Source organism: Anopheles cruzii, chromosome 3 (assembly GCF_943734635.1).
Source record: "Anopheles cruzii chromosome 3, idAnoCruzAS_RS32_06, whole genome shotgun sequence".
In the NCBI taxonomy this organism is placed as follows: Eukaryota; Metazoa; Arthropoda; class Insecta; order Diptera; family Culicidae; genus Anopheles; species Anopheles cruzii.
In genome coordinates this window covers 33873933-33900924 of record NC_069145.1, presented here as the reverse complement: position 1 = coordinate 33900924, position 26992 = coordinate 33873933, and the positions used below count along the sequence as shown (strand labels likewise).

At 48.8% G+C, this 26992-nt stretch overlaps 7 protein-coding genes and 3 non-coding genes across 10 annotated transcripts; 6 read left to right on the top strand and 4 right to left on the bottom strand.

The window, feature by feature from the left end:
• Nucleotides 1–222: 222 nt before the first annotated feature.
• Nucleotides 223–1342, top strand: LOC128270283 (uncharacterized). Its single transcript, XM_053007685.1, has 3 exons — nucleotides 223–926; nucleotides 1005–1146; nucleotides 1280–1342. The coding sequence occupies exons 1-3, from the start codon at nucleotides 223–225 to the stop codon at nucleotides 1340–1342; spliced, it is 909 nt and encodes a 302-aa protein (XP_052863645.1).
• A 637-nt stretch (nucleotides 1343–1979) lies between these two features.
• LOC128270282 (uncharacterized) lies at nucleotides 1980–12418 on the bottom strand. Its single transcript, XM_053007684.1, has 7 exons — nucleotides 11979–12418; nucleotides 10991–11896; nucleotides 8933–10916; nucleotides 8513–8869; nucleotides 3728–8359; nucleotides 3179–3641; nucleotides 1980–3084 (listed from the first exon to the last, which is right to left on the bottom strand). Exons 1-7 carry the CDS (start codon nucleotides 12416–12418, stop codon nucleotides 2324–2326), a joined length of 9543 nt encoding a protein of 3180 aa, XP_052863644.1. The 3' UTR covers nucleotides 1980–2323.
• Nucleotides 12419–14157: 1739 nt separating this feature from the next.
• Nucleotides 14158–16577, top strand: LOC128271996 (L-dopachrome tautomerase yellow-f2-like). Its single transcript, XM_053009702.1, has 4 exons — nucleotides 14158–14554; nucleotides 14666–14771; nucleotides 15465–16123; nucleotides 16201–16577. Exons 1-4 carry the CDS (start codon nucleotides 14240–14242, stop codon nucleotides 16504–16506), a joined length of 1386 nt encoding a protein of 461 aa, XP_052865662.1. The 5' UTR covers nucleotides 14158–14239; the 3' UTR covers nucleotides 16507–16577.
• Nucleotides 16578–16831: 254 nt separating this feature from the next.
• Nucleotides 16832–18540, top strand: LOC128270281 (L-dopachrome tautomerase yellow-f2-like). Its single transcript, XM_053007682.1, has 5 exons — nucleotides 16832–16961; nucleotides 17033–17283; nucleotides 17478–18053; nucleotides 18124–18315; nucleotides 18388–18540. The coding sequence occupies exons 1-5, from the start codon at nucleotides 16832–16834 to the stop codon at nucleotides 18538–18540; spliced, it is 1302 nt and encodes a 433-aa protein (XP_052863642.1).
• A 169-nt stretch (nucleotides 18541–18709) lies between these two features.
• LOC128271999 (L-dopachrome tautomerase yellow-f-like) lies at nucleotides 18710–20417 on the top strand. The gene is made up of 3 exons (XM_053009704.1): nucleotides 18710–18925; nucleotides 18993–19228; nucleotides 19289–20417. Exons 1-3 carry the CDS (start codon nucleotides 18799–18801, stop codon nucleotides 20195–20197), a joined length of 1272 nt encoding a protein of 423 aa, XP_052865664.1. The 5' UTR covers nucleotides 18710–18798; the 3' UTR covers nucleotides 20198–20417.
• Nucleotides 20418–20568: 151 nt separating this feature from the next.
• Nucleotides 20569–21998, bottom strand: LOC128271998 (gustatory and odorant receptor 22-like). Its single transcript, XM_053009703.1, has 2 exons — nucleotides 20757–21998; nucleotides 20569–20685 (listed from the first exon to the last, which is right to left on the bottom strand). The coding sequence occupies exons 1-2, from the start codon at nucleotides 21996–21998 to the stop codon at nucleotides 20569–20571; spliced, it is 1359 nt and encodes a 452-aa protein (XP_052865663.1).
• A 3-nt stretch (nucleotides 21999–22001) lies between these two features.
• On the bottom strand, nucleotides 22002–23656 carry LOC128272000 (putative hydroxypyruvate isomerase). Its single transcript, XM_053009705.1, has 4 exons — nucleotides 23324–23656; nucleotides 23149–23260; nucleotides 22624–22799; nucleotides 22002–22547 (listed from the first exon to the last, which is right to left on the bottom strand). Exons 1-4 carry the CDS (start codon nucleotides 23523–23525, stop codon nucleotides 22234–22236), a joined length of 804 nt encoding a protein of 267 aa, XP_052865665.1. The 5' UTR covers nucleotides 23526–23656; the 3' UTR covers nucleotides 22002–22233.
• Trnag-gcc (transfer RNA glycine (anticodon GCC)) lies at nucleotides 22895–22965 on the bottom strand. The gene has a single exon. It is a non-coding gene; the product is annotated as a tRNA-Gly (tRNA).
• A 1730-nt stretch (nucleotides 23657–25386) lies between the features above and the next one.
• Trnai-aau (transfer RNA isoleucine (anticodon AAU)) lies at nucleotides 25387–25460 on the top strand. The gene has a single exon. It is a non-coding gene; the product is annotated as a tRNA-Ile (tRNA).
• An 890-nt stretch (nucleotides 25461–26350) lies between these two features.
• Trnam-cau (transfer RNA methionine (anticodon CAU)) lies at nucleotides 26351–26422 on the top strand. The gene has a single exon. It is a non-coding gene; the product is annotated as a tRNA-Met (tRNA).
• The last annotated feature ends 570 nt before the right edge of the window (nucleotides 26423–26992 follow it).

Sequence of the window (26992 nt, the reverse complement as noted above, 5' to 3'; positions counted from 1 at the left end):
TTAAATGTGGTTGTGATTGGACAATTAAGTGAAGGAGAGTATGCAGCATATACTTACGATCCTTATAGAGAAAATAAGTGTGGCCTGGTGGAGCCTATTGAGCATGGTCGTCTAGTCACAGGAGGTGCTTGGGATAGTTTGGACGAGTGGTTTGTGAGTCGCATCTCAGATTTCCACGGTTGCACTTTAACAGCGGGAGTGGTGCAAGTGCAACCTTTTTCAATGTACCGAATCGAAGGAAACCAAACCGTGCACTTTGGACTAGAGGTGTCTATTGCGCACGCTATATCAGAGAAGCTAGGTTTCTCGATTCAGTATGTTGTTCCGAAGCATAAAGTAAAATGGGGAATCGTAAGCGCTACCAATAGCACTGGTCTTGTGGGTATGATACAGCGGCATGAAGTGGACTTCGGATTTAGCAGCTTAGGATTTCAGCATAGCCGATATACGTACCTAAAAGCGGGGGCACCTAGCTTTATGTCGCAAATGAGCATATTCACACCGCCAAAACGTCCGTACACGTCGTTTGAAAAACTTTTCCAGCCCTTTACAATCGATGCCTGGCTGTGCATTGGCTTAGGGTATGCGATCTTTGCGGCATTGACACTGCTGTGGGTGAAACTGAAAATCGTTGCAATGTGTGAAACGATGCTACATCCGATGTACACGCTGTGGGTTCTTCTGATGGGAGGATCGACAGGAACCCTTCGCTTGAATAGTTCACGAATATTTGTCATTGGATTCGTCATCAACACACTGATTATCCGGACACTCTACCAAGCTGCAATGTTTGAGCGACTGCAGGCTTCGGCTTTGCTTGCACCTAATTTACACACACTGAGCGCCATCAATAAGGCCGGCTATCACTATACTATGTTTCGGTCAACGGTGGAGTTTTACTCACAGAATCCTATGATTCCTAGAAAGTGAGTAAATGGAGCTGCATTGGCTTGATACCCGAGTTGTTGTCATTAATTTACACTGTTTTAACCGGAACATTCCAGCAAGATAACACCGATAAAGAATGATAACATAAACATAGACGAACTCTGTTACCAATTATCCCAGAACCGACTCGGCGGAGTTTTGGCTCTTCCCTTCGACGTTGCCGCCTACTACGTGAAAAAAAATGGAAAACGTGGTACTGTATATGTCAGCAAATATACAGGATTCGCCTATAATACAGCATTTTACTATCCAAAATCAACATCATTGCTGGAGTCTTTTGACGCCCTAATATATCAACTTCATGCCGCGGGTTTAACGCAACATTGGGCAGAACAATATCGCGACGACCGCTACTGGAAGAACGCCAAAGAGCAACCGGAACCATCTAGCTTAAAGTGGAATCAAATATCGGGGGGATTTTTCCTGTATGGCATTTTGCTTCTGTTGGCAACGGTGTGCTTCGTAGCAGAAGTAATATTTCATCGTTTCGTTACGTACAGTCGATGGCCAAAAAGGCTATGAGTCAATAACACACGTCGTCGTCACTCAGCTGGCCATGGATTTCGATTCCCGGGAGACCCTCCAACAACCAATTCAATATCGTTGGTGAGGCGAGGCGTGACAGGGCGGTTGGAGCGAACCGACAACCCCACATTGGTACAGAAAGCAACAGAAGATTAACATTGTTTCTGGTGGAGGCCAAGATCGATCGGCCGGATTGTAGTCGGATGAGAAGTAGCATGTAATTTGTTTCGTATTGTTCTGAAGTCAGATGATGAGCCGTCCAAACTAACCAACAAACAAAAGCTTGCCAACACCAACAAACGTGTGTAATATTCTTAACCCCACGTTGTCGAAGGAATTCTCTATAGCGTAAAGAATTTTTCAATGTCTAATTGTAAAATGCAAAGCAAATTGAATGATGTGTTGCAAAAGGCTTTCGAAATGATTCGATTCACAAAAAAAATATATACTTTCGCACTTAAATATTTTCCACAGTATCGCTCTATTTCACGTGTTTGTGGGCTTTTATTCATGTTTGTCCCAATCTAGCATTGACCGTAACTATTGTTATCGCCCTGTTATGTTATGACGGACATGACGGACACCGCAAGGTTCTCGAACTAATGCTTCTGGTTCAGACGCATGCCCGGGTGTCTTTGAAAGCTTTGTGTTCCTTCCGTTTTTTTGACAAATATATGTACAATTGTTTGTTCTTTGTTCGGTATCGAACGTAGTCGTCGAACGGCAGCTGAGCGTGCATTATCTTTCGGCGGCTAGAGGCAGCATCGCAAGAGGGCTGCGTGGTTTTACTCTTTGAGAGTACCGGCTTGATGGTGTCGACAGGTGTCATTTACTTGCCGTTCCACCGAGCCTAATTCTCGATGTTTTCGTCTCCGTGCAAAGACACAGTTTCCGACGGTCCATTGGATGAGGCAGCTACGCTTCCAGTACCGCTCACCATGGGATCGGAGTTCGACTGTTGCTGGGGTTGTAGGATGGTCAAATTCTCATTCAAACTAATGCCCGAGCCGCTAGCACCCCCGCCGTTGGTCGTTGGCGACACCGTTAGCAGACCGTTGTACAGGTCGTCGAAAGAATGTGCCTGACTGCTCAGCGACGACGATATGCCATCGAACAGGGATAACGAAGATGCCGGACTGTCAGCCGTAGCCGGGTAGTTGATGATGGTGGCAGTGGTAGAAACGGATCCGCCGTTTTGCTGAAGACGCTGCAGTTGAAGGCTTTTCGACGAAGGAGTTCCGATCGGTGGTTGCTGCGGTCGTTCCAATTCCTCAACCATGCTCACACCACCAGGATTGCCGTCCTCGGATAAGCTGTGGGCTGTGGTGTTAGTATCGTCTTCGCCTCGACTGTCGAGCCCGCCGCCGGCGACAGTGGCCGTTGTTAGTGCGGTCGAACCTTCCGACATCGATAACTTCCCCCCGCTGCTGCTAGCCGAGTGACTTGCCGACGATGCGGGACTCGTGCTCACAAACTCTGACCCTCCCAAACCTATCGTTTGCTTCCCACCGTTCGCGGGCGTGAAGTAGTAATTGAGGCGTTTCATCGATTCCAGGCTGTCCGCATCGAGATCGTTCATATTGTGCATTCGGTTCGGTGTGAACATGTTATCTGGCAAAGTGAAAATCGTACGTGAAAGCACATCGCGCAGAACGGCCGTCGCCGATCGCCGCCGGAAGACGCTACACTGTCGCTGACTATTTACCTCCAAATTCGCTCGAAAACGGTTGCTCCAGCTGCTGCTTGCTGGTGGATGGTTGAATTTGCAGCTCTTGCATCTGCTGTTGGAGCTGCCCCAGCTGATATTCGCGCAAGAAGCGTTTGGCATCCATATCGTGCGATGCTGATGCCAGTATTTCCGAACCAACGGAACTGCTGACGTTGGAGCGGCTGTCCATGAAATCGTTGTGCGCTGCGCCAGCTCCAGTGCCCGATCCGATCGACCGGGAACCGGGACTATGGTTCGCTAGGTGCAGCTGCTGCTCATGCTGCTTGAACTGCATCATTTGTTGCAACGAAATGGCGCTTCCTGTCGGCGTGACGCCGCCGGGTGCCCGACTGCTGCTCGCATTCATCGGACCGGTAATTCGGGTTATTTCGATGTCGTTGCTCAAATTTTGCGCCTGTTGTCGCAACATCTTTGACTCATTGATTGTGTGGATGGTAACCTACGAATAGTTTTGGGAATTGGGAAAAGAAAATTAACATCAATCTCCCAGAACAATGTCTTCACGGCAGCGCACATCTTCCTTACCTCGCTGTTGAGCCGTTGGCCCGGTTGCAGGCTTTGCAGAAAAGACATATCGTCGTACCGGTTCATGGCCCCGGCGGCGGGTCCGGCTAGTCCAAGGCCGCTACCCTTGAAGAACGCGCTTGGCGAGTCGTCATCACAGCAGTGCGGAATGCTGTTGAGCGACGTGGTCGTTTCCGTTCCGCCCAGATACAGACCCTGCGATCGTTCGGAACCAATCGCACTGCAACCGAGTGCCGCTGGTGCCGCTCCGACACTGTTCTGATAGTAGCCAGCGGACGGTGCGGCCATCATTCCACCGTAGCCAGCGTTAAGATTGTATCGATCAAAGGACGAATAGGGACGCTGATGTTGCCCGACAACATCACTGCCAATGGCGGTACCGGTACCGGCAGACGAGCCATACAGATCGGTCCCAGTTGCTGGGCCCACCGAGCCATTCAAATGCTGCCAATTTCCGACCGTTAACGTTCCCGATGGCCGTTGATGTTGGAGGTGGTGCTGCTGCTGCTGTTGCTGCTTGTGCTTCTGAGCGTTTTTCATCTCACTCCCGATGACGGATTTGCACTTGCGTGGCTCGGCGCCGGTGGCCTCCATACCGCTCTCTACCATCATCCCGTCGCCGGGCAGTGTTGGTGGTGGTGGTGGGTAGCGCTGCTGAAGATACGCAGGAACGTTGCCGGTTGCCATCGGGCCGCCGGTTGAAACGGCGGCCGTGACAAGCGGGGCTGCAGAGGTGGCAAAGGGAACGTTGGTTGGTGGCATGATACCGTTCTCGACCAGGTAGGCAGCATTGAAGGGCCGGAAACCGGACGCTTCCGGTGGGGCTCCTCCGGAGAGCGCATGGTGCAGCGCCGGATTGCGAATCGTGAACATACCGTTGTCATTCTTGAAGATCGTGGCCGGCTGATCGTAGCCTAGCGTCATCCGGGCTCCCTGCACGTCCGGCGCCACGGGACCACCCGGGCGGCCTTGCCCTGGGCCAACAGCACCGGTGGACAGCCCCTGGAACATGGGATTGCGCAGTGTCACGATATTGTTACCGTCCATTTTTCGGGTCGCCCCAGCGATGGTCGGTTGGCCGTTGTCGTTAGCGCAACTCTCTTGATCTTTGCCTTTGTTTTTGTTACGCCGCTTGTTGCGTCTCTTACGATCACCTCCGCCCAGCGCATCCGCCAACTGCCCTTCGTTGACATTCAACTTGCCCGTGTTGACCATTATCACAGAATCCTGACCGGACACTGACGGCCCCGCCAGCTGACTACCGATCTTCTGGCCAGTGTTGTGGCTGGTGGTTGCCATCGGGTTTACGACAAACATTCCCTGGCTGAGGGGATTGCCAACAAACTGTCCCGGCAGCAGGGGACTCGGGTCCGCCGAGTTCGGAGCGATCGGTTTCAAAGGTTCGCAAATCTTGCGAATCGAATCTCGCTTCGCTTTCAACGCTTCCGCCTGGCTCGGATCGACACGGGTCAGGGTGATGCCCGGTGGTAGATTCAAGCCCTCCACACGAACACCTCGACTCAGCTGATCCATTAAATTGTTGTTGTTGTTGTTGTTGCTGTTGACACTGATACCGCTCCCCATTGTCACGGGCGAACCGCTGACCTGATTCTTCGAGCCTTTCGGGACCCCCGCCGCCGTGAAAACTTCCTTCGATGGTTTGCCAGCATTCGGAGTGTTTTGTTTCGGGTTGAGGGACCGATCCTGCCTACCGGAAGAAGCCTGCATTGTCTGCTGTTGCTGCTGCTGTTGTTGTTGTGCAAGTTTCGCCTTGGCCGTCTTGGCGCTGTTCTGTAGCAACTGCGACTGAATGATGGCCTGTGCCTGTTCCAGCTGCCGTATCATTTGCTTGCGTTGCCGGTTCGACAGACCGGGACTGTCGAGCAGCGCGCTGATCTTCTCCACCATCGACTGGGCCGGCGTTAGTTTCTTCGCTTTGCTTACCTCCGCGGTCGATGTCGATGCCGCCGACTGACCGACGGCGTCATCCTTTGCTTCCCCCTTCCCGTGTTGGTTCGACTGCAGGCTGGATTCGGGTTGACTGGGCGTCTTTTTGCGGCCCTGTTTGCCCTTATCCTTCTCGCCACTCTCGACACTTGTCGCCGGCTTGGGCGTGGTGGCAAGAGTGGAATCCTTCGGCTTTTTCTTCGTCTTCTTCGCAGCTGCATCTTCAACTTTCGGTGTCGGTTCGATGTCGGTTTCCTTTGCCGACGCCGGTGGCACTACGATGGCAGGAACCGTATCGACCACCACTGGCACCGTCGCTTCCACGCTCTCAAGCACCTCCTCAACCTCAGACTCGGATTCGTCCAAATTGAGCAATCGGAAGGTGTTGTTGTCGAATTCCGGATCGATGAAAGTTTTGTTTAACCTTTTGCGAGCGATCGATTCGGCTCCTGCGGCTGCTGGCGGCTCCACAACGACCGGCGGAGTGGGCTCCTTGGGGCGATCCTTGTTGGCCGCCGCTTTGTTCAGCTCTAGCGACGCTGCCCGTGCCCCTTTGGTCGTCGATGGTCGCAATCCTTCGCCCACATCAGTCTGCTTCTTTTGCGCCGCTTCCGACGAACGCTGGCGCTTAGTCGAGCCCGAAGGCTGATTCTGTTTCGCCGGCTGGTCGTTTGCTGCCTTGTGAGCCGCGGCCTGTGTTGGCTTCGCAATGGTCGCTTCCTTGACCTGCTGTCCCCGACCTCCACCACCGCTGCCACCGGATACGATGGAATCTTTGCTCTGCTTTCGATTAACACCCGCTCTACCATCGATTGCCTTTTTGCCTTTACCGCCCGTCGGTTTGCTTTCCTCTTCGTCGCTGTCCAGCAGATTAAGCCGTGCCACAATCTCGTCGATCTCATCGATCAACTTGTCCTTCTTGCGCTCCTTTTTCTTTTTACTCTTTCCCGCTGGTAGCTCCGATGTGGCCTTACTGCTAGCTTCCGTAGCTGGTGTAGGTTTCTTCATGTCACTTGCGCCACTGACGACTGACGGCGGTAGCACGGGGACGCGCCGGATGTCACCATCACCTGCAGTGTCGTCGTCCACGGTCTTGCTTGGGTTCGTCTGCATTTCAAGCAAGTTCTTTCTCACTTTGTTCGCGAGCATTAGCATCTCCGTGTCTCCTTTGCGATCGATCTGAAGATTCTGCATCAGCTCGACACTCTGGCGCAATATGCGCTCGTGAAGGAGGTCGTTGCATGATATGTTTTGCTGCTGCTGCTGCTGAGCCGCTACAGGCGCAGGCACCGCTGGGGTGAACTTTTTCTTCGATCGTGACGACCGCTTCGTAGGCTCTTCCGTTGTGTTCGACGTCGACGGTTGCTGCTGCAACTGCTCCAGGTACTGCTGTATCAGCCGCTGCTCCTGCTGGCTTAGTTCCGCCAGCGGGTCCATCTTGCGAGCCCCATTTCCGGTCTTCGTTTTAGCTCCTGTGTCGGACACTCTGAGCTGACCGTTGTGGGTGTGCTGAGCCGGTACAGTCCCGTCGGTAGACGCTGCAGCGGCAGCTTCGGCGGGAATGAGCTGCCCGTTGACGAACGTGTATAGCACCTGATCCATGTCGGGGGACTCTCCCTTCGCCGTGACCGTAACCTGTGCTTCGGCGTGCGGAAGAAACGTGCGCTTGATCGTAACCATCTGCCGGGTGGCGGCGTCGTTGAGCTGCTGCAGATCCAGCGCTTGGCGGTGCTGTTGTCTCAGCACGTGCTGACTCTGCTGATGCTGCTGCAAATGTTGCAGATGAAGCTGCTTCTGTTGCTGTATGAGACTGAGCGTTTCTTGTAGCTTCGCGAATGTCGCTCGACACATGTTGGACGGTACGAGCGGTGGCATGGTAGCGGCCGCGGCACCGGTACTCTGTGGCTCCGGGGCACCGGTTGCCGCTGCCGCTGCCGCTGCCTCTTGCCAGGTGGTGCCCGACGGAACAGCGAACGCGTCTAACCGGAAAGGAAAGTCCGGTATGCTGCTCCGTATGCTGCCGACGAGTGTGTTGATTTCGCCGTGCAGCTCGTTTATTCGCAGCCGGAACGCTTGTATGTTGTCCCGCAGCAGCTTTTGATCCTTTTTGCTGAGCTTCGTCTGGAACTGCATGAGAGCTTTCTGTTCCTCCCTCTGGCAGGCGTAGAACTGTTCTCGCAGGTCCTCGAGTTGTGCAATCATTTTCTGCTCGTGCTTCTTGTGCTTTTTCTTCGCCTTCTTCTCACCCGTCGCCGCTGATCCCGGTTTCGCGTCCGGCACCGACTGTTTTTTACCCTTCGTATCATCGCCTTCGATGAAGCGCAGTATGTCTTCGATCGACTGGAACGGCTCAGAAGTTTTCGCACTAGCCGACTTTTTGTCACTCTTTTGTGGCGTCCCCTTATGCCCCGGGGCAGCAGTGGCATCCTTGGTACCGTGCCCCGCAACCGGTCCCTTCTCCGTAGCTGCAGCTGGGGGGCAAGGTGTGTTGCCACTAGTCGCTGCGGGCTTCGCAGTTCCTGCTCCCAACGCCACTTTCTCGTTTTTCAACCCCGTGCTCGACTGGTCCACTGACTGAAGCGCCGTTTGTTGCTTCTGGAATTGCTCTTTGCTGCTTTGCAATTGCTTAACCTTCTTTCGCAACCTATCGCGCGTTTCGTTTGTCCTCTGGTTGTGATTGCATTCCTAAAAGCAAAAACAGGAAAGCAACAAGCACCAAACCAAAAGAGCCATGAAATCAATAGAGAAAGAAAGAGCGAGAGAAAGAGAAAGAGAAGGACAGAATAATCAGTTAGCAAAAGGATCGATCCATTGTATGCATGAATGCTCGAAACTAACTAAACATACACTCTGCCCGAACAGTGTGCAATAGTAGCAAACACATGATCCGTCCACTTTGTCTCCGCCGGTGCTGCTGCCGTTGTTGGGCGCCCGGTGACAGGGACGCCCCGGTTTGTGATCATCCTTCGAGTGTGGCTGATACTGATGAACGGGTGCTGCTCCTGGTGGTGCTGCTCCTGGTACGGCTCCCGGCGTTCCTCCCGGCACTGGCTTAGGCAAAGAGGCTGTCACCTTGGAAGACGAGCCGCCCGTGGCAGCTGGCCAGTGGGCAGGGCCAGGCGCATGCGAAGGAATACCACAGGGACACTGTTTCCCGTGGTGCTGGGGCGTTTGCGTTGAAACGGCTGGCGACTGCTGCGCGGAATTGGTGAGGAGACGATTTTTGCAACTTTGAGTTCCAACTGCTTTCGCCCTTACACTCGTTGCGGCTGTCGAAACGACGCCGCTACTGCTGCTGGGGCTGCTGGTGTTGGGAACGGGCTTTGGCGGTCCTTGGTTGGCGGCGGTCGGTAGTTTGTTAGCTGCCATCTTCGCAAAGGCCGAAAGCTTTGCCGGCGTCTGAAGATCCGGCTTGATGGGCTTGTTGGTCGGTGTACCGGTGCTGCCTCCCGCGGTACATTTGTTACCATCTTTCTGATGGCAGCACACTGGGACGTCCGGTTGTTTCGTTCCATTAGCCGTCGCTAAGGTTTCATTGAGCATCGATTTCGATGCCGATGGCAGAACCGCTGGGCGACACTGACTGTTTGACGGCGTGGCCTGTGAAGCCGGAACCTGTTGCGGTTCTCTTGTTGGCAGTGGTGTCGCACCGTTCGCTGCTCTCTCACTAGTCACTAGGCTCCGTGACGCAGGCTCCGTTGATTCGGCCGCGGTGGTGGCACTGGAGACAGGCCTTACCGCTAGGTTCTCCGTTTCAGTGCTGCACTCTGTGCCATTCGTCACCAAAGGTGTCGTTTCCTCCTTTTTGCTTTTCGGTTCCAAATCCAATCGGGCTACGTTCATGATGGCTTTGGCGACTTCGCTCCTCGGAGTCGGCATTCCCAGGCCATCCTTCAGCAGCTCCGCCACTCCCTTGATGTACAGTTTGTGATCGTTGCGTTGTTTGTCCAAAAGGTCCGTCTTCGAAATGACATCGTCCAAGCACTGGTTGCAACTCTGGCACGTCTGCGTCTGCGTTTCACTGTCCATCTTTAGCCTTGTGAGGGGCTCAATGAACGAACAGGCGGCGGCCGCCGTCACTGCCATTTGTTCGAACAACGAAGTGACAACGGTGCTGGCTGCGGCTTCCGTTGAGCAGGCAGCCGAAAGCATGGACAATGAGCACATTTGGGCCGCCGCGTTGGTCGATCGGTTCGGCCGAGACGAAGCTTCCGAGGGCTCCAGCGATGGCGAGGGCGAAGGGGAAGCAGCAGTCAACAGAAGGCTGGACGGGCAAGATGTGAGAAGAGCGGTTGACTTCAGGTGAAGCTTCTGTAGCACCGTTTCACGCAACCGGCGCGACATGATCCTTCCGCGTTGTCGCATTGCGCGCTCGCCCAGGAAGCACTGCGTATCGAGTTCAATGTCGCCGTTCTTTACAGAAAAAAACTTCGTAAAATACTGATAGAGCACGTTGGGTGCCGGTAGCTCCGTGTCGTACGCGAACCACTCGGCCAGCTCGGAGGCGCGAGCGCTCGAGAGGCTCGGAGAAGTGGCCTGCGACGTGGATGCCCACAGCATATCGACTATCACGAGCGGATACATCTGATCGTCCGGTTCGATTTTTGGCCGTTTGCTGATATCGTCGCACAGCTTGCGCAGAAAGTGGCGTGCCTGGACGTTCCAGTTGGCTGCCATTACACGGTGTCCCTCATCGGCGAGCGGTTCGTACGACTTGAGCAACAGGTTCGTGAGGTTCACGGGATATTGCATGCCAAGCATCTGGATGGCTACACGGCACGCTACCCTCGGACACGGATCGGCCCGGAACGCACACACACGGAACGGTTCGAGGGTGGCCGATGCGTACGGAACACGATCACGCAGATGCTTGAAAGTGGCCCAAGCGATGTGGTACACTGGTTGATCGTTGCCCAGCGCAACCACCGTCTTACACACGGCATCGAATTCGGTCTGGCCGATATCCTGGGTTTCTCCCAGGAGCAAATCCGGCGGTTGCATCACCTCGTCCAATCCATTCTCCAGTGCTGCGACACCATTTAACGATGCAACATGCCTTTTCGCTCCCGGGTGGCCGTTAATCATTACGCCCTCGATATTCTCGCAAACGGATAGGTACTTTAAACTGTGCTGTTTCTCCAGTATCGACTTGAGGCACGAACAGCGGGGACAAAACTGATCCTTTTTCAATTTCACGACATTAACTCCACCGCCAATGATGCACGTTTGGCATTGACATTTGCTGCAACCAAAAAAACAGATTTAAGTTTAATCGGCATCTCGATTACCGGGACATAAAGCCGGCAGCTAACTTACATGGCGTGTGCGTAAAACATTCGAAAGCACGTGCGACACTTCAGGCCGGGCGTAACCGTCGTTAGACGCGAACTCATACACGGCACCCATTTCGTCTTGAGGCAGTGCACCACGTACTCCCAGACCAGTGACCGATCCTCCAGCTCCAACCACTCGGCCATCGGTCGCTCCGGGTTCTCGAACAGTTTCTCCGATTGCGGTACAAAGTTCGACTCGCGGATATCCGTGAGCACGGCGTAGACCGAGTTGATACGCTTCCGGCGCTCGCAATCCTCCGGAGCCTTGTGGTAGTTGTGCAGCAGTTGCCACGTGTCGCTCCATTCCTGAGTAACGATTCGCATTTCTTCGTCAAACAGTGCGAACCGGTCGACCAGTTCGCGATCGCGCTCGCGCTCCGGCAACTCGCGCAGCCTTTTGATGCAATCCGACACGACGTCGTTCACTTCGAAGTAAAAGTAGCGCTGAAAAATCCGCTGATTGATAAGCCGCCAGTTAAGTTCGAACTTCCCCAGGTGGCACTGCTCCAGTACCATCAACAGTGGGGCCACGGTGTGTGCCGCCTGGCACAGCTTCTCGTACCCATCGAGAATGTAGTTCAGCACGTCGGGTGGATTGAAGTAGCGCCGGCCATCGTCCGTCACGCTCGTTAGCTCCTCGAACCCGACGCAGTACGCTTGGACAATCGAGCGCAGCTGAAAGCACAGCAGCTCCAGCAGCTGGTGAGGATCGCGGGTACTTAGTACGGTCGATAGCATTACGAAGGTCATCTCGTTCGAGAGCGGCAGATTCGACGCGAGCGAAACCTGGATCATATTCTTGGAGTTGAACCGTGCATCCGTCAGCCACTTCAGCGACGACTTCGCCATCAGCTCCATGTAGAGGTTGTAGAGTGCGTTGTCCTCCGATCTAGAGAGTAAAAAGATGGCAACAATATTCGTTGACTGATCGATCGCGCCTTCGTTCGCGATAGGCGCGTGTGGACACTTACTCCGGTATCAGATCGTAGTATTGCTTCATCAGTAGCTGCAACCGTTCCCACAGCGAATTGTACTGGCAGTCCTCGGCGTAGAGTTGCATTACCATTTCGCGCGATACCAGACACCCGCGGCAACAGCATCTGACGGGGAACAGGTGTTTGTCGTGCGGTTCCGCCTCGCAAATCTGTCCCCCGGTGCTGGCCTCTTCGGGCGACACGATCGGGACGCAGCCACAGAAACAACTATCGATCACCGTTTTCTGTGCGAGCAGCTCCAGGCACCGTTTCCAGCTGATTCCGTATCGTTTGCACTCTCCGGCGCTTCCATCTTTGGACGATGGGTCGACGGCCGGCGTCAGGTCGCCGCTGTCGATGGGTGTCGAGGAAGAGGCAGTGGCGCTCGAGCTAGTTCCGCCGTTGCCACCTGACGATTCTTGCAGTAAGATGGACATTGTTCACGCTTCGAGTTAAAATGCACGCCGAATTATCCTTTTGTTCACTGTATGGCGCGCGCGCTTGTCGCGCACTACGACTCGTTTGTTGTTTATGTTTCGATTACCACCGCGCACGGACTACGATGCAGGCGAAGCGCTCACGTTTTCGCATCGGAAAAAGTGGTTGCGCATCCGCCACACAGCCACTGGGCACAGCGGGAAACGATGACAGACGTAGAGAACCCTTGCGTTCCCTTGCCACACACGGATCTGCACTGTTACTGCGCCCGCTGATGGGGTCGGAAAATAGGTGCAAAAGCTTGAGCTCGACAACACTAACGAAGATAACACCGGCGGAAGAGCGGTCCCCGGTCGCGGTGCTGCCGGATTCGTCGCTCTGCTCTGCCACCGTAACAGGCGCAGCGACGTGCCAAAGGTTCGCTGCCGCACAACTCCACCACCACGGTGCGATGAATGGAATTCGTCCCTGGGAAAGGCGGCCGATCGCAAAAGTCCTGCCACTAACACTGCGTGTCACAGCGGCCGGCACATTTTGGGCTGATCGGCAAACCGTACAAGTAGCGCAACCGAATGCGAAAAGCTGGTAAAATAATCCACCGAAATGTAAACCGTCTCTCGTTGATGTTGGTTTTCCAGACTGGTTTGTGAGGTACGTGTGTGTGTGTGTGTGTGTGTGTGTGTGTGTGTGTGTGTGTGTGTGTGTGTGTTTGGTCGCAAGCATGCTAGGATGACAGCCCCTCCGCTGTCAAGTTGCTTCGCTTGTCACCGAAAGGCGCTGTAGTAATTTTCTTGGAATTGGCTGCGTTCTTATGGACGTCGGAGGATCTGCTCGTGTTCACAGACTTTTCAATGGATCGTTAATTTCAGTCCGGGCTTACCTAAATTTGATTTCTGTTAACAAAGACAAGATGGTGTTGGATTGATTCCTGTAATAGACCCTAAGGAATATCAATGCAAGGCTTTTCTGTCAATCAATTGTTGATACTCCTTGCTCGATTTTGCCTCAGTTCTTCATCGGGCATAAAGACCCCGTTACTAGCTCTTTGTAGTACGTACAACAATTTATCGTCTTCTCTTGACTTCAATATGTCCCTTGATCCGTGTCGTGATGGTTTTGCTTTCATGTCGTCTTAGAAACTGTTTCTTCGATGTTAAATAACCTTTAAATACCGGTTACCAGCTTCTGCGGTGGGTTTCGCCAGTTGTGATTAGTTTTAGTTCTAATTTATTGCCAATTTATTGCCATTGGCTACGTTGCCCGTTGACTGTCTTTTGTAAAGACATAAATGAAGTATATGTGTTGGTCGGTTTATGAAAAGCTACAAAAGAGCGAGAAAATAAAGCGTGCTTATCAGTAGAGATGATTATATTTGGTAGAAAACAGGGATAATAGAATAGAATAACAAGAAAACACCCTTGCTATTAACCGGCATCGCCAATGACAACATATTGTCTGCGCCGGGTATAAATTTGAGAGAACAACTCGATGAATTTATAATTAAAAGGACTTGTCATAATCACTTAACCTTCTTTGGTGTTAAAACCTAAACCGTGACCAAGAGTGAAACCCAGTATTTTGAGGCCATCCAAAACAAGGAAAGAGAGAGGGAGAGAGGGAGAGGGAGAGAGAGACGGAGTGAGAGAGAGAAGATTAGGGAAAGCAGAACTCTCATTCCGCCTGTATAATTGTTCGTCCCGCGGTCGTGATCAGCATCATTTCGGCAGCGCGATCGACACTGATCGGTCGTAGCGGTCAAGTTGGGAGTGTCCTCTTACCGTTGTATTTTCTGTGTGATTGCTTCAGAAGAAAGGGAGGAAATGAAGCCAACTGTGGCGATCCTGCTGCTGGTTGTCCTAGTGGCTGCCGTAGGTGGGCAGGTCGAGGAGGTTCTTAAGTGGCAGAAGGTGCAGTACGATGTGCCGGCCGAAGTGTTGCAAGCTGAAAATGGGTACATACCTATAGGAAACGTGCCCATGGGAGCGGTCCATCACAAAAATCGTGTGTTTGTTGCAGTGGCTCGGCGCCGTTGGGGTATTCCCTCAACTTTGAACGTTGTAGACTTAACGGCTCCTCTGCCCAACGATAACGTTGTGCTAAAACCCTATCCCAATTTTGCTCTGAATCAACTACGGGTATGTGCGGAATTAAATGTTTAACCACAAATCCATCAAACTATGTATATCTATTATCCTTCGTTATTGGTATTTCAAATTTTGTACATTGATTTTTTATTTTTTCCATAGTCGGATTTGCAACCAGATGCCAACCGGATTGTTACCGTTTACCGTCCACGTGTTGATCGTTGTGATAGATTGTGGTTTGTCGATACGGGCATGATGGAAATCCCGGGTAAGTGGGAGGGAGATCATCTGGGCAATCAATTCGTGAAGACCTGTTCGCATCGAGCTTTGGAAAGTGTCGCAAAGAACTCCTTGTGAGCGTTATCAAGTTGTTTGGGTTTAGTCGGGGGGCTAGGTTACTTTTAAAGGTCACATAATCAACGCACCACCACAATAACATTTGGAGTGCTGCTGCTTGCCCAATTTGCTTCTTTCGGAGGTGGTCCGATTAAAAAGTTCCTTAGCTGTTTGCCATACGCTCCGAGAGAATATTCCAGTTATATTGTTTGCTATGGAAATTCCTATATTCCGATAATATTTGCGAGAAACAGGTTTCCCTTCTTCCGGTTGGACCGGTTTTCCCAACCGGCTGAAGGTGTGATCGACGAGCGCCTACCGCCTTTTCGACGGGCAGGGTGTGCATTCGTTTTTGGTTCCACCAGACAGAAACAACTAAATTTCGGTCAAGGGTTTAGCAACACATTTAAGGTCCAAGGTCATAGATGCTTCAACGCATGCTGTCTGCTCAGCGCTCAATCAATGCACCTTAATTTTTGTCTGCAGTTTTGCAAATTGACCAGGGCAATGTTTTGTGTTTAAGAGACGTTAGATATACGCGAAATGCGTGAGATCGGCGCAGATGTACTAGATAGTATAGTTAATCGATTTCCATGATCTTTGCTCTATCGTTTCACTTTCACAGGAAATTTCACTATTGTACAGCGTCCGTCGGTTTGGGCTATTGATCTTAAGACAGATACTCCCGTGCATCGCTTCGAAATTCCCAAGGAGGCCGTAGAAACTGGCTACGGTCTAACGTCTATCACACTTGACGTGGACCCAACCGACTGTGAGAAGGTGTTTGTTTACATTTCCGATTTACAAACCTATCGTATGGTCGTGTACGATTATGCCAACCGTCGGGCCTGGCGTTTTCTGCACAACTACTTCTTCCTTAATCCGCTGGAAGGAGACTATCAGATTCAAGGCATCAACTTCGCTTGGGATGACGGAATCTTCTCAATCGCGCTCAGCAATCCTGATCCAGTGACCAAGTTCCGCACGGCTTACTTCCATGCCCTGTCCTCCAACTCAGAGTTTACCGTTTCAACGAAGGTGTTACGTAACGAAACGGCCTCCCAGCGGGGCTACCATGGCAGTGACTTCAAACTGCTTGGTTACCGTGGCAGCAAGGCGCAATCTAGCATACATGCCTTTGATCCGGAAACCGGTGTCATCTTTTTCGCGCTCATTCAACAGAACGCAGTTTCTTGCTGGGACTCGAACAAGCCGTTTGCGCCGCAAAACATGGCGATCGTCTACAAAAACGATCGTGATATTGTCTATCCGAATGACTTGTCGGTAAGTAAATTTGGTTTCGCTTCCTCGAAACGGAATGCTTCATGCTGTGATTCCTTTCATCTGTACGCTTTCCTTAGATCGATCAAGATGGCTACGTCTGGTTCATGACCAATTCGATCATCAAACTGTTGTACGCAGAGCTAAAACTCGACGAATTCAACTTCTTCGTTTGGCGTGCTAACATCAAGCAGGTCATTAAAGGAACCGTTTGCGATCCGTCCGTTCCACCGAACGTTCACATGGGTCAGCGCTTCGGCGATGAAAACAACAACGATCGTGTGACATTCTATGAATTCAAAGACAAACATGGCCCAGGAGGAGGTCCTTTCGGTGGCTGGGGACATGGAGCCGGCATGGGGCCCACCCGCGGTCGACGTCCGTAAACGGGAATAAGAATGATGTGAGAATATAAGAAATAAATTTCGCCAAACGGACATTTCTTCGGGCAACACCCAAGAAAACGATTTTGTGTGGTAATGCATGAGAACAAATAGAAGAGCAAACATCACGATTTCGATACCAAACCGGCCGATCATGTAGTTGTGTTTGTTGTTGGAGATGATCGCAAAGTTGACGTGTAGATGTCGAAATCAGCAGAAGAACCGGTTTTTCGGAAGCAAACAAGTGGATTAGTTCCATACTCAGTCAGTCCCACAAATCATACAGAATCAATTTTTCCAGATGCTTTCGAACAGCAATCGGTGCATGATGTGCAACCATCTCTCGAACGGGTTGGGTTTCTTGTTGGTGGTGGCGGTTACCTCGGTTGTTCGTTGTGACGAGTTTGAGGAAGTGTTTAGGTGGAAACAAATTAATTTCAATAACCTAGTTCAGGATGGTAAGGTTGCCGTAAAGCAAGAATTAGCAAGGAACACCGATAATGGGTAACGGTTTCTGCTTTTCATACAGACCGAAAGGACTTCATCTTTGATGATAACGATCTCGCAGAAGGGGTGTCACCATTGAACGAAACGTTCACACCGTACAACAATTTGCCGATGGGAGTTACCCATCACAAGGGTCGCATATTTGTAACCATTCCTCGGCGTCGTACCGGTATACCAGCGACGCTGAATGTAATAAAACTGAGCGATGTCCCTTCAGATGAGAAATCCCCAAAACTAACTGCTTACCCAGATGCCATCACAAACCAACTGAGGGTAAGGACTTACGAATAAGTTGTTCCTTTTGTTTTATAATTTTGCTGCGAAAAAGGAACTTCTTGATGTTGAGTTTCTGCCAGACAGTCAAACCATGTGAACTTTAAATGTTGTTGTGGCTTGGGGTAAAGAATATGCAACTTGTTTTGTTTCCATACTAATAATCTTCAAAACCGATACTTGTGTACTTTAAGTATTCTTACGAAGCGGATTCGAAACGTTTGGTCTCTGTTTATCGCACCCGAGTTGATCGATGCGATCGACTGTGGTTCGTTGACACCGGCTTTCTAGAGTATCCGAGCCATCGCAAACAGGTTCAACGTCCTTCACTGTGGATCATCGATTTGCTGCAGGATCGTAAAGTTCGCCAGTTTGAAATACCGGAAACTATTGTGACCGAAGGCCACGGTATGGCCAGCGTAACGGTCGACTTGTCTAGTGACGATTGTGAAGAAGCATACGCCTACATACCGGACTTGGCATTCTATCGTTTGTATGTATACGGTTTTAAGGAGAATCGTATGTGGACGTTCCGCCACGAGTATCTTTCGTTCGATCCACGCATGACCGGCTTCAGCGTGGCAGGCGTTCGATTTCGGTGGAATGATGGCATTTTTTCACTTGCAATTGGCCCTAAGAAGCCGGAATCGAGCAACGATCGGACCGTGTATTTTCACGCCATGGCTAGTACGACAGAGTACCAGACAAGCTCGCTGGTTCTGCAGAATGAAACATTGGCAAATGAAGGAGAATACGATCACTTCTTTACGGTAAAGGACACACGGTGAAGGTAGCACACTTGCGGTTATGATGTTTTTAGTTGTGTCTTTCTTCTTTCAGCTTGTGGGCGATCGAGGGGTAAAATCTCAGAGCACAATTCACCAGTTCGATTCGGAGTCCGGTGTGTTGTTCTATGCCGAGGTCAATCGAAACTCGATCGGCTGCTGGAACTCGGCACAACGTTTCGAACCAGACAACCAAGGGATCGTTCAATTGAATAATAAAGACTTTATCTATCCCTCAGATATTACAGTAAGCAATACAGCATTCTAAAGGCGAGAATTGCTACAATTGAAAACTTGTTCTTAATTTCGCATCACACAGCTCGACAACGAAGGCGACCTGTGGGCCATAACGAACGGGCTCCCGAGATGGTTGTATGCGTCATTCAACACTGAGGAATACAACTTCCGCGTATGGAGGCAGAAACCTGCTAGAGCGATCGAAGGAACAATCTGCGCACCGGGTGCTCTGTAGGCAGGGTTCAGGACATCGCTTGTAATAAACTCTTTGAAGCAGCAATTAGCTCACGCACGCATTTTCTTTATCGGTGGTAGTACCATGGATTTGTAAGTGGACGATCGATCGATCCGATACAGTCCGATGGATTGAGTGATTGTTCGTTCAGTCTACGTGTGGCAGCCGTTCTATTCGTATCTTGTGGATGATATCTTGAAAACGTTGGGAAGTGTTGCGATTTGAAGAAATCTGTTTAAAATATATGTTTAGTGCAAAATGTTTGGGCCGGCTCTTGTTAAGTTAGTTTATACGTGTATTATTGTTGGCTCTATGGCTACAGAGTTTGAAAAAGTGTTTGAATGGAAACAACTGTCCCATGCCAAGCTTCCGGATTTTAACAAAGGCACAAACCAAAATCTCTATAAGATTGATGATCGCTACCTAACAAGTGTTTTCTTTCTGTTTTCAAGTAGCGAGTGATGGTATTCCGCGACTATTGGGAGATGCTGAAAATGAAATATTCCAGGCCTACAACAACGTGCCGATGGGTGCAACACATCATAAGAACCGAGTGTTCATAAGCATTCCCCGTCGGCGTCCGGGTGTTCCTGCTACGCTTAACGTGATCGACCTGTCGAAAGTTGTTAAAGGTGACCGAAGTCCTGCGTTGTCCGCATATCCTTCCTACCTTACCAACGCGCTAAAGGTAGTGTAGCATATCCATTTTGCTACTTGCACCGCATAGTTATTCAAACTGTTTTCACAGCCCGGTTTTGAAGCAGATCTGAATCGTCTCGTCTCGGTATACCGCACAAGGGTTGATGCCTGCGAAAGATTGTGGTTCGTGGATACCGGAATGGTAACATATCCCGACAGAGAACTGCAGGTGCAACGTCCTCAGTTGTGGATTATCGATTTAAAGCGCGATAAGCTGTTTCATCGTTACACCATTCCCAAATCAATTGTAGCTGAAGGGGTCGGAATGGTCAGCCTGGCGGTGGATGTGGAACAGTCCAACTGCAGCGCAGCGTTTGCCTATATTCCAGATCTGATTGAAAATGCCATCTACGTGTACAGTCTCCAGGACGACGATATGTGGTCGTATAAGCATTCGTCCTTCGCGTACGACCGTGCACGGGCCAATTTCCACGTTGCTGGCCATCGTTTCGAGTGGGACGATGGAGTTTTTTCGATAGCAGTTGGCCCGCACGACCCAGCGACTGGGTCGAAGCTCATCTTTTATCATCCGATGGTTAGTACGACCGAATTTGGTACGACTGCGAGTGTGTTGCAGAATAAATCGATCGCGTTGTCGAACAACTACGAAGGGCTATTTCACCCGCTGGGTGACCGAGGCCCCAACACGCAATCCACTATGCATCATTACGATTCGTTGACTGGAGTGATGTTCTATGCGGAGGTGAACCGGAACTCGATTGGTTGCTGGAACACTACTCAAGGTTATGGAGCCGACAACCATGCGGTGGTACATTTGGACAATAGGGAGCTGATTTATCCAAGCGATCTGAACAGCGATGCCAACGGAACACTGTGGGTGTTAACAAACACATTTCCCGTCTGGCTTTACTCTCGATTGAACGATAGTGACTACAATTACCGTCTTTGGCGACAGAACTCATCTGTCGCGATTCAGGGTACCAAATGTGAAAATTAAGCACAGTGCAGTTGCTAAAAAGGGTTGAGAAGATTTGGTTTATTCATAAACTAGGATCGTAAAAGGATAGTATACTGAATTCCCATGGTTATAAAGGGGTTTATTTCCTTGATTCATGGAACGGGCAGGGTTTTTATATGCGTTTAGTTAGTAGCGAAACAAGATCGTAATTCTGAAAAGCAACGCGAATAAAGTATCATCCTTTTTATTGATCATTAATGCAGTCACTAGAGATGGCCAAGAAAGGTCTATCCTGAATCAGCTGTGGTCATCTATTACTAAAATCTTGAAAACGCAAAATATTTGTCGTTTTACACGACACGTAAGTATAGTGCTAGGTGCTGAATAGCTATCGAGACGCATTCGTTCTTTCAACCTTTCTGTAAGAGTTTCACATTTTCTATTAATTCTACCGGAATTTGCTGCGAGATGAGCGACAGTTTGAATTGCAACAGCACAATCAAATAGATGGCAATGGTCGCGATGCTCTGGAAAAGGAGAGGCATGTACAGTTACGTAAATCAGACATAGGATCGGATTGAATTCCACAGTTTCTTACTGAGGTTAAAAGCTCCCGGTTGACTTCGGCGTATCCTTTCAAACTAACGATGGCCGGGTTCATTTCGATTGCCTGAATGAACAGATCGATCTCTTTCTGCGTGGGTTGATCGACCTTCAGCAGGTCAATGCTGAGCAACGTGTCCTGCACACCCTGCGACACCTGCAACGTGGCGTTATGGGAACAGTCACAGAAGATGAACAGTAGAGTCGAGCAGTACACCGTGTCGACGATCAGTCCAATCTCCTTGAACGAGAACCCGAATCCGTGGTCAATAATTTCCGACAGTGCTCCGTAGATGGCGACAGTTATGTTGACGAACATGAAGAGACAGTAAGTTGAGTAGGTCCGTGCGTAGGCGTTGCCCAGTGACTGCAGCAATTCGCTAAGGTTCAGCCAGAGAAACCGGTACCGGGAGATCATGGCCGCCGTGCATTCGACCGCTACATCGCTTCGGAAGCAGCGTGATAAACTGGATGATGCCACTCGGATACCGCGGCTATTGATATACCACAGGGCGCTGTTCATGTTCAGCATCGTAATAATGTGATAGTAAGCGGACGTGTGCCACAAGGCGAAACCTTCCAGCAGAAAGCTTAGCGATAGCAGGAACACTATCGCGCACACCAGACACCCGATCGAGAAGCAAACGATAAGCATCCGAAGGCGAGGAAAGCGCAACGAGGTGCCGGTGACGCGATAGTAGCGCACCTGAAACGCACCCCACATTGTCTTGTAGATAGCAACCTGCTTCGCAACGCCCCACCCGACGAATGGGATCCAGAAGTGTGGTACCAAAAAGATCACGAACAGAATGCCGTAGATATATTCGTCAAACTTGCTGGTGGACCGAAACACCTTGATCCTCTCGTAACCAACAACCAGCACGATTCCCGTGGTCACGATGTAGAAGCAGAAGGCATAGATTGAAGCAGACGATCGCCAGCTGAATGTAATCCTGCCGGGGGCGGACCGGGTAATAGGCATGACAGCTAATGCTCGAAACAGCACCAGCAGAAGCTTGTGATCGCGGTAGAACTGGTCATGCATTTCACAGGTGTCACCGTCGGCCGAATTGAGCTGTGCCCGAGCGACCCGATCCTTGGCACGCTGGATAAGCTCCGGATTCATCGTTCCATTCACTAAGCGCTCGTCCTTTGATGTGTCCCAAACAGTTCCCATATCACCGCGGAGCAGAGCGTACCCGAACGAATCCTCGAATTCACTATCTTTTATTACCATTTTCAAGTGTTACCGGTTCCGTTTGCGCTGACTTCCAGCAAATAGGTATGACTGAGTTCCTGTGTACTGATGGACGATACCTTTTATAAGAAACGCATTTAGGGACATCAACAGAACTGCACTTAATTGCTTAATAATTGAATCGGGTTAGTTAGCTTTCGTGTTTGATGTTTTGTTTGATCACATTTATTATGTATGTTATTACCGTCTTAACGGCAGTAGTTAAGCGATTGCGTCACTGCCAGTAACCATACATACGCAACCAACTGAGTCCTTCGACCGTTTTGGTGGCCGGACGGTACTCACAGCCGATCCAACCATCCCGATACTGACCCCCGCTAGCCACTGCGTGCAAAATATACCGGAAGTTCAGTTCTCCCTCGCTGCTCGGCTCATTGCGCCCAGGAACCTGCGCCAACTGGATATGGCCAATGTGGGGTGCCAGCTTGTTGAAAGTGTTTGTAATGTCTCCCCGTATGTGCTGGGCGTGGTAGATGTCGAACATCAGCTTTAGGCTTGAGCTGCCGACCGCAGTAATTATATCGATTGCTAAAACAGTGCCAACATATGCCAATGCTGTTACTTACAATTACTAAAAAACCGGTTAAAAACTGAGAAAACCAACCTTTGTCGTAGCATGATAGATAGTAGCCGGGGAGAGCGTACTGGTTGATAGGTTCGATAACGCCAATTATGTTGTTTTTCTCGAGCATAGGAATAGCTGCGCGTAAATTGGCAAGATACGCCTTGTCATGATCTTGAGTTGCAGGCCCTTCTATTTTTCCAGCCATTATATGTATTCTGAAAAAAGTAAAAAGTATTTCTGTTTTAAAGACCACCATAAACATATTTGACCAAGAAGGATAATTGCGCAAAAAATTGGAAAAAGTTATCTTTGCATCGGCCGGGAATCGAACCCGGGCCGCCCGCGTGGCAGGCGAGCATTCTACCACTGAACCACCGATGCTTTGTTGACATGGAGGTAACAATTAACCAACAAGTACTCACGTACACGATGAAAACTGCTATTCAATTGCACTTCAAAGTCACTAAAGTCACTCGTCTTATCTGTTCTTACAATGTCAACAAACGCATAGTGCAAATATAACATCTCTCACAAACACCACCGATATGACCTTGCAAAACTTACTTGCCACAACCAACGGCTTTAGCATATTCAACCGTGCGTTCAAAGTTTTTCAGGAACTCCTTCTCAAGGCCCGGAAGTGCAGCACATCCAAACTGACATCCTGGCGTGTCTCCTAGATAGCGAAAAGACCGTTGAGTAGCTGCCCGTGTATACCATTTGTGTGCATGCTGCTCACCCAAAGCAATGTTCATTAATATTTGCTTCAAGCCAGTTTCTTGCTGCACTGCTACCAATGCGTCCAGATTGACCTCTGCCGGCGGAAAGGGTCCTTCGACGGCACTGAATCCGGCCATCTTTGCCGCTCGGTAACGTTCCAAAAAGGATCCCGCCTCTAGAAACATGAAGTTTAAATTTGCACAAAATTTCAGTCCAGCCATAGCGAGTGAACGTCGTGAATACACCAATTTGTCAATTTGTCTCTCTTATCAGCGCGAGATAGATTCGGTGGCCCGAAACACAGCTGTCTTTCACTTTGTGTGCTTGCCGCCAATCACTGTTTCTGACAAGGCGTGAAATAGAGGATTCAATTAGAAACCGCTAAAACCACCAAAGACTGAGCGTAAGTAAAAGTTGTGTGCACTATTTATAAGCGCACCCCTTTCAGTTTGACAGTAGAATGAATGGATACACGCAGTGTGTCGGTTGCTAATGTTAGTGCCACAACGAACTACGCGATTCAATGGAATATGCTGCCCCATAATGGGGTGGAAGGTGCGTGTGGGCGCGAATACGTTCATTTTATGTTCATCCGCAAGTCAGTTATATCTTGCTTGGCGAGAGTTAAGGGGGTTAACTGTTGTAACGAATCATTGTGGCATCGCCTTCTTCGGTCGATCAATTACAGATTATGCTATTGTTGAATATTACAATCAACGCTCTAGGTGAACAATTAGCTTTCATACAGTGTTGGTAATTAATACCTATTTTAATACTTAGTATTATTAGTGTTGTGGATGAAAATACAATTATGTCGAAACAAGCTCAACAACATTGTCAATTGTTCCAGGCTATTATTTATTTCGTAATATTTTTTAAAAAATGGTTATCTCAAATTGATATCGTTTCTCTCTTTAGTTTTGTTAAGCTAACCCCATACCATTTTCTTTTAAAACCCACTTTTCTTCAGCTTAGAGCTTTACTATCAAAACCCTCGCTCAAGTAACAAATTTTAATGTCCATTTCTCTCATGTGTTTTCTGAACCCATTTTCAGAAATGTTGCTCAACTAGAACACGTTGCGGTACTAAAATTAATGTTCGTATAGGACAACAGTTTATGATGCGATACATCGATGAAGCATTAATTTAACGGCCAACTGCTAGTGGCACGGTTGGTGCACATGTGCAGCTAAGAGTGCATACTCGAGTGATTCTTGTTCTTTCTTTTCGCAAAAAGGCAGTTAACTTCACGCAGAAATCATACGCATCCGCGAATGTCCATAGGCACATGGCTTAGTCCAAAAATAGTCTTAGAACCGTTTAGCGTGCTTCTTATCGGTGTTTCGGATGCATAAGAGCAAGGACCGGCTCCGGTGACGCGTTGAGTAATTAGCGAAGGATTATTAAAATTTGACATTTGCTTGACGGGAGACCGTATGCATGTTGGAAGTTGTATATTAATGTGCGTAAACATTGCAATCTGTGGAAATATAGAATATGTTGAGAAAATGGAAGTGCTGAACAGGTGTAAATTATGTTCTGGTTGAAATGGAACGAGAAACTGCTGACTCTAACTGAATGCTTCTACATTTTGCAAGAATCAAAACTATAGGAAAAACATGAACTAAGTAAGACTAAAATATTCCAATGTGATTTGATATGTTGCTGTTGGTTATGATGTTTCTTTTTGCACAGATAATTAGAATTTTGGTCCACAGATGTATTCACAGTTGTTTTACAACATTAAAACAGCGGGGGATTTTCACTAAAAATAGAAGCTCTTGGCTCAGAGAGGATGGAACACACGACCTTCGCGTTATTAGTACGACGCTCTAACCAACTAGGGAGCCATTTCATAAATATTCAAACATTATTTTCAAATTTTTAATTACCCTTCAATAAATCCTTTCAGTTTCCAAACAACTTCGTGTAGTTATTGATTAATTTGTGATTTAATATAACTTTAAAATTTTAAGATTTTGCTGTCCCAGGTTTTGCTAATATCACTTAGAAACTAATTTAATATTAATCCAAATGGACAATAAATTTCTAAATGCAGTAGGCGTCACTCAAGCATCGAAGGCCCCATAGCTCAGCTGGTTAGAGCGTCGTGCTAATAACGCGAAGGTCGTGAGTTCGATCCTCTCTGGAGCCAATGAAATTATTTTTGATTTGTTTGCACTCGTTTTTCATATTTTCTCAGAGTAATCATATAAGTTGATCGTTCAATTTAAAAGCACATTTCATATATAAAACTGCGATGAGTGTTACAGTGCAATACAGTGTTGCAAACGACTACATATACTTTCGTATGATCACAGAGTTTAATAATTTAATTTGGATTGGGGTTGAAGTATGTTTTTCTGTTGAGTACCCAGATGTCAAGATAAACATAAAAAATAAGCTGCAACATGTTGGCAGCACGTCTCGAAAACATAATTAGCAATGCGGATTATTTCCGGTCTATCTCTCTGCAAGACATTGACTACATAGATTCCTTAAACATACACACACAGAAAATAATGTGCAAGAAAAAGGGTTTGGCATATTGCTACTTGGTCAGGACAAGTGAAAAACCGGAAACCCTTCATCAAAACAAACCATGTTCGAGTATAGACGATACTTCCGTTGAGAATAAATGGTTTCGTACAACGACAGCGGAAGTTTGTCGGATTCAGGCGAAAAAACCTGTCAATCTGAGAAACAATAGACGAAAATGTATAGACGACGAACACCAGATAACTCAATGGGGTTTTTTTAGAGCCAGTTAGCAGTTGTATTGCTGATAACTTTTTAGTTGTAAGCAAATAGAGTTCAGTGTAATGTTTTCTTCCGTCTACTCTTGTTGTGATAATCGAAATTATGTAATCCATATAGCAGTTTAATGTTGCTCCGGTTCCTTATTTGAGGAAAACTTATGCAAGTCCCTGAAAAATCAATCATTAAGAACAATTGTATCTTTCTCAAATCTTTCATTCAAATTATTAGACAGATATCTTACACAGATGGCTTATAATAGACAAGTAAACCATCCCCCTCAGCAAGAGCAGAGTGGCGCAGTGGAAGCGTGCTGGGCCCATAACCCAGAGGTCCGTAGATCGAAACTACGTTCTGCTATCAAGAAACTTTTTTCGTTTCCTTGTTTTTGGTACAGGATGTACTTTTCCTTACCTTACCAACCTATATTTGAGTAAAATTAAACTAAATTATCAATCTGAATGAAGTTGCTTTTTCGGCTTCTGTATACAAAACAATTATTTAATCTGTTTAGGCTTCCCGACTGGTGATCCACCCTGCCAATTAGTCCGCCAGCTTGACCCTATACCTATCTTGAAGTGTTGCCAGAGTTGTTGTTTTACATAATAATCAGCATTCAAAACAAAACAATAAAACCAACATTTTGGAAGTACCAATAGAATTTATCTTTCGTGTCATTATAGTTCTGTGCCCTCTTAGTGAAGATGCCACAGGACACTGAATCACTCTCAGATGTCTAGTGTCTAGTCGAACGTCTAGTCAAAGGATCACAATAGACACAGTCACTAAATGGAACCGACAAAATCTTCTAATCACACTATTTAGTTAGCTTAGTGCTCTTAGTGTTTTATTAGAAATAACGGTGTCTTCGTACTAAAAAATTAAATCTGTACTTGGAGATCGGTTCACCGTAGCTGGCTTTTAATGGCT

Coding starts and splice junctions, on each gene's coding strand:
- LOC128270283 (XM_053007685.1), top strand. CDS start 223: ATGTACCGAATCGAAGGAAACCAAACCGTGCACTTTGGACTAGAGGTG. Junction 927..1,004: donor AATCCTATGATTCCTAGAAA/GTGAGTAAATGG, acceptor GGAACATTCCAG/CAAGATAACACCGATAAAGA. Junction 1,147..1,279: donor AAAATGGAAAACGTGGTACT/GTATATGTCAGC, acceptor AACATTGGGCAG/AACAATATCGCGACGACCGC.
- LOC128270282 (XM_053007684.1), bottom strand. CDS start 12,418: ATGTCCATCTTACTGCAAGAATCGTCAGGTGGCAACGGCGGAACTAGC. Junction 11,897..11,978: donor TACTACGATCTGATACCGGA/GTAAGTGTCCAC, acceptor TTTACTCTCTAG/ATCGGAGGACAACGCACTCT. Junction 8,360..8,512: donor TCGGGCAGAGTGTATGTTTA/GTTAGTTTCGAG, acceptor TTTTGCTTTTAG/GAATGCAATCACAACCAGAG.
- LOC128271996 (XM_053009702.1), top strand. CDS start 14,240: ATGAAGCCAACTGTGGCGATCCTGCTGCTGGTTGTCCTAGTGGCTGCC. Junction 14,555..14,665: donor TTGCTCTGAATCAACTACGG/GTATGTGCGGAA, acceptor TTTTTTCCATAG/TCGGATTTGCAACCAGATGC. Junction 14,772..15,464: donor GGGCATGATGGAAATCCCGG/GTAAGTGGGAGG, acceptor TCACTTTCACAG/GAAATTTCACTATTGTACAG.
- LOC128270281 (XM_053007682.1), top strand. CDS start 16,832: ATGTGCAACCATCTCTCGAACGGGTTGGGTTTCTTGTTGGTGGTGGCG. Junction 16,962..17,032: donor CAATAACCTAGTTCAGGATG/GTAAGGTTGCCG, acceptor CTTTTCATACAG/ACCGAAAGGACTTCATCTTT. Junction 18,316..18,387: donor TCTATCCCTCAGATATTACA/GTAAGCAATACA, acceptor CGCATCACACAG/CTCGACAACGAAGGCGACCT.
- LOC128271999 (XM_053009704.1), top strand. CDS start 18,799: ATGTTTGGGCCGGCTCTTGTTAAGTTAGTTTATACGTGTATTATTGTT. Junction 18,926..18,992: donor GCTTCCGGATTTTAACAAAG/GCACAAACCAAA, acceptor TCTGTTTTCAAG/TAGCGAGTGATGGTATTCCG. Junction 19,229..19,288: donor ACCTTACCAACGCGCTAAAG/GTAGTGTAGCAT, acceptor CTGTTTTCACAG/CCCGGTTTTGAAGCAGATCT.
- LOC128271998 (XM_053009703.1), bottom strand. CDS start 21,998: ATGGTAATAAAAGATAGTGAATTCGAGGATTCGTTCGGGTACGCTCTG. Junction 20,686..20,756: donor ACCGGGAGCTTTTAACCTCA/GTAAGAAACTGT, acceptor CTCCTTTTCCAG/AGCATCGCGACCATTGCCAT.
- LOC128272000 (XM_053009705.1), bottom strand. CDS start 23,525: ATGGCTGGACTGAAATTTTGTGCAAATTTAAACTTCATGTTTCTAGAG. Junction 22,800..23,148: donor AAAGCCGTTGGTTGTGGCAA/GTAAGTTTTGCA, acceptor TACTTTTTTCAG/AATACATATAATGGCTGGAA. Junction 22,548..22,623: donor TCTATCATGCTACGACAAAG/GTTGGTTTTCTC, acceptor GCACTGTTTTAG/CAATCGATATAATTACTGCG.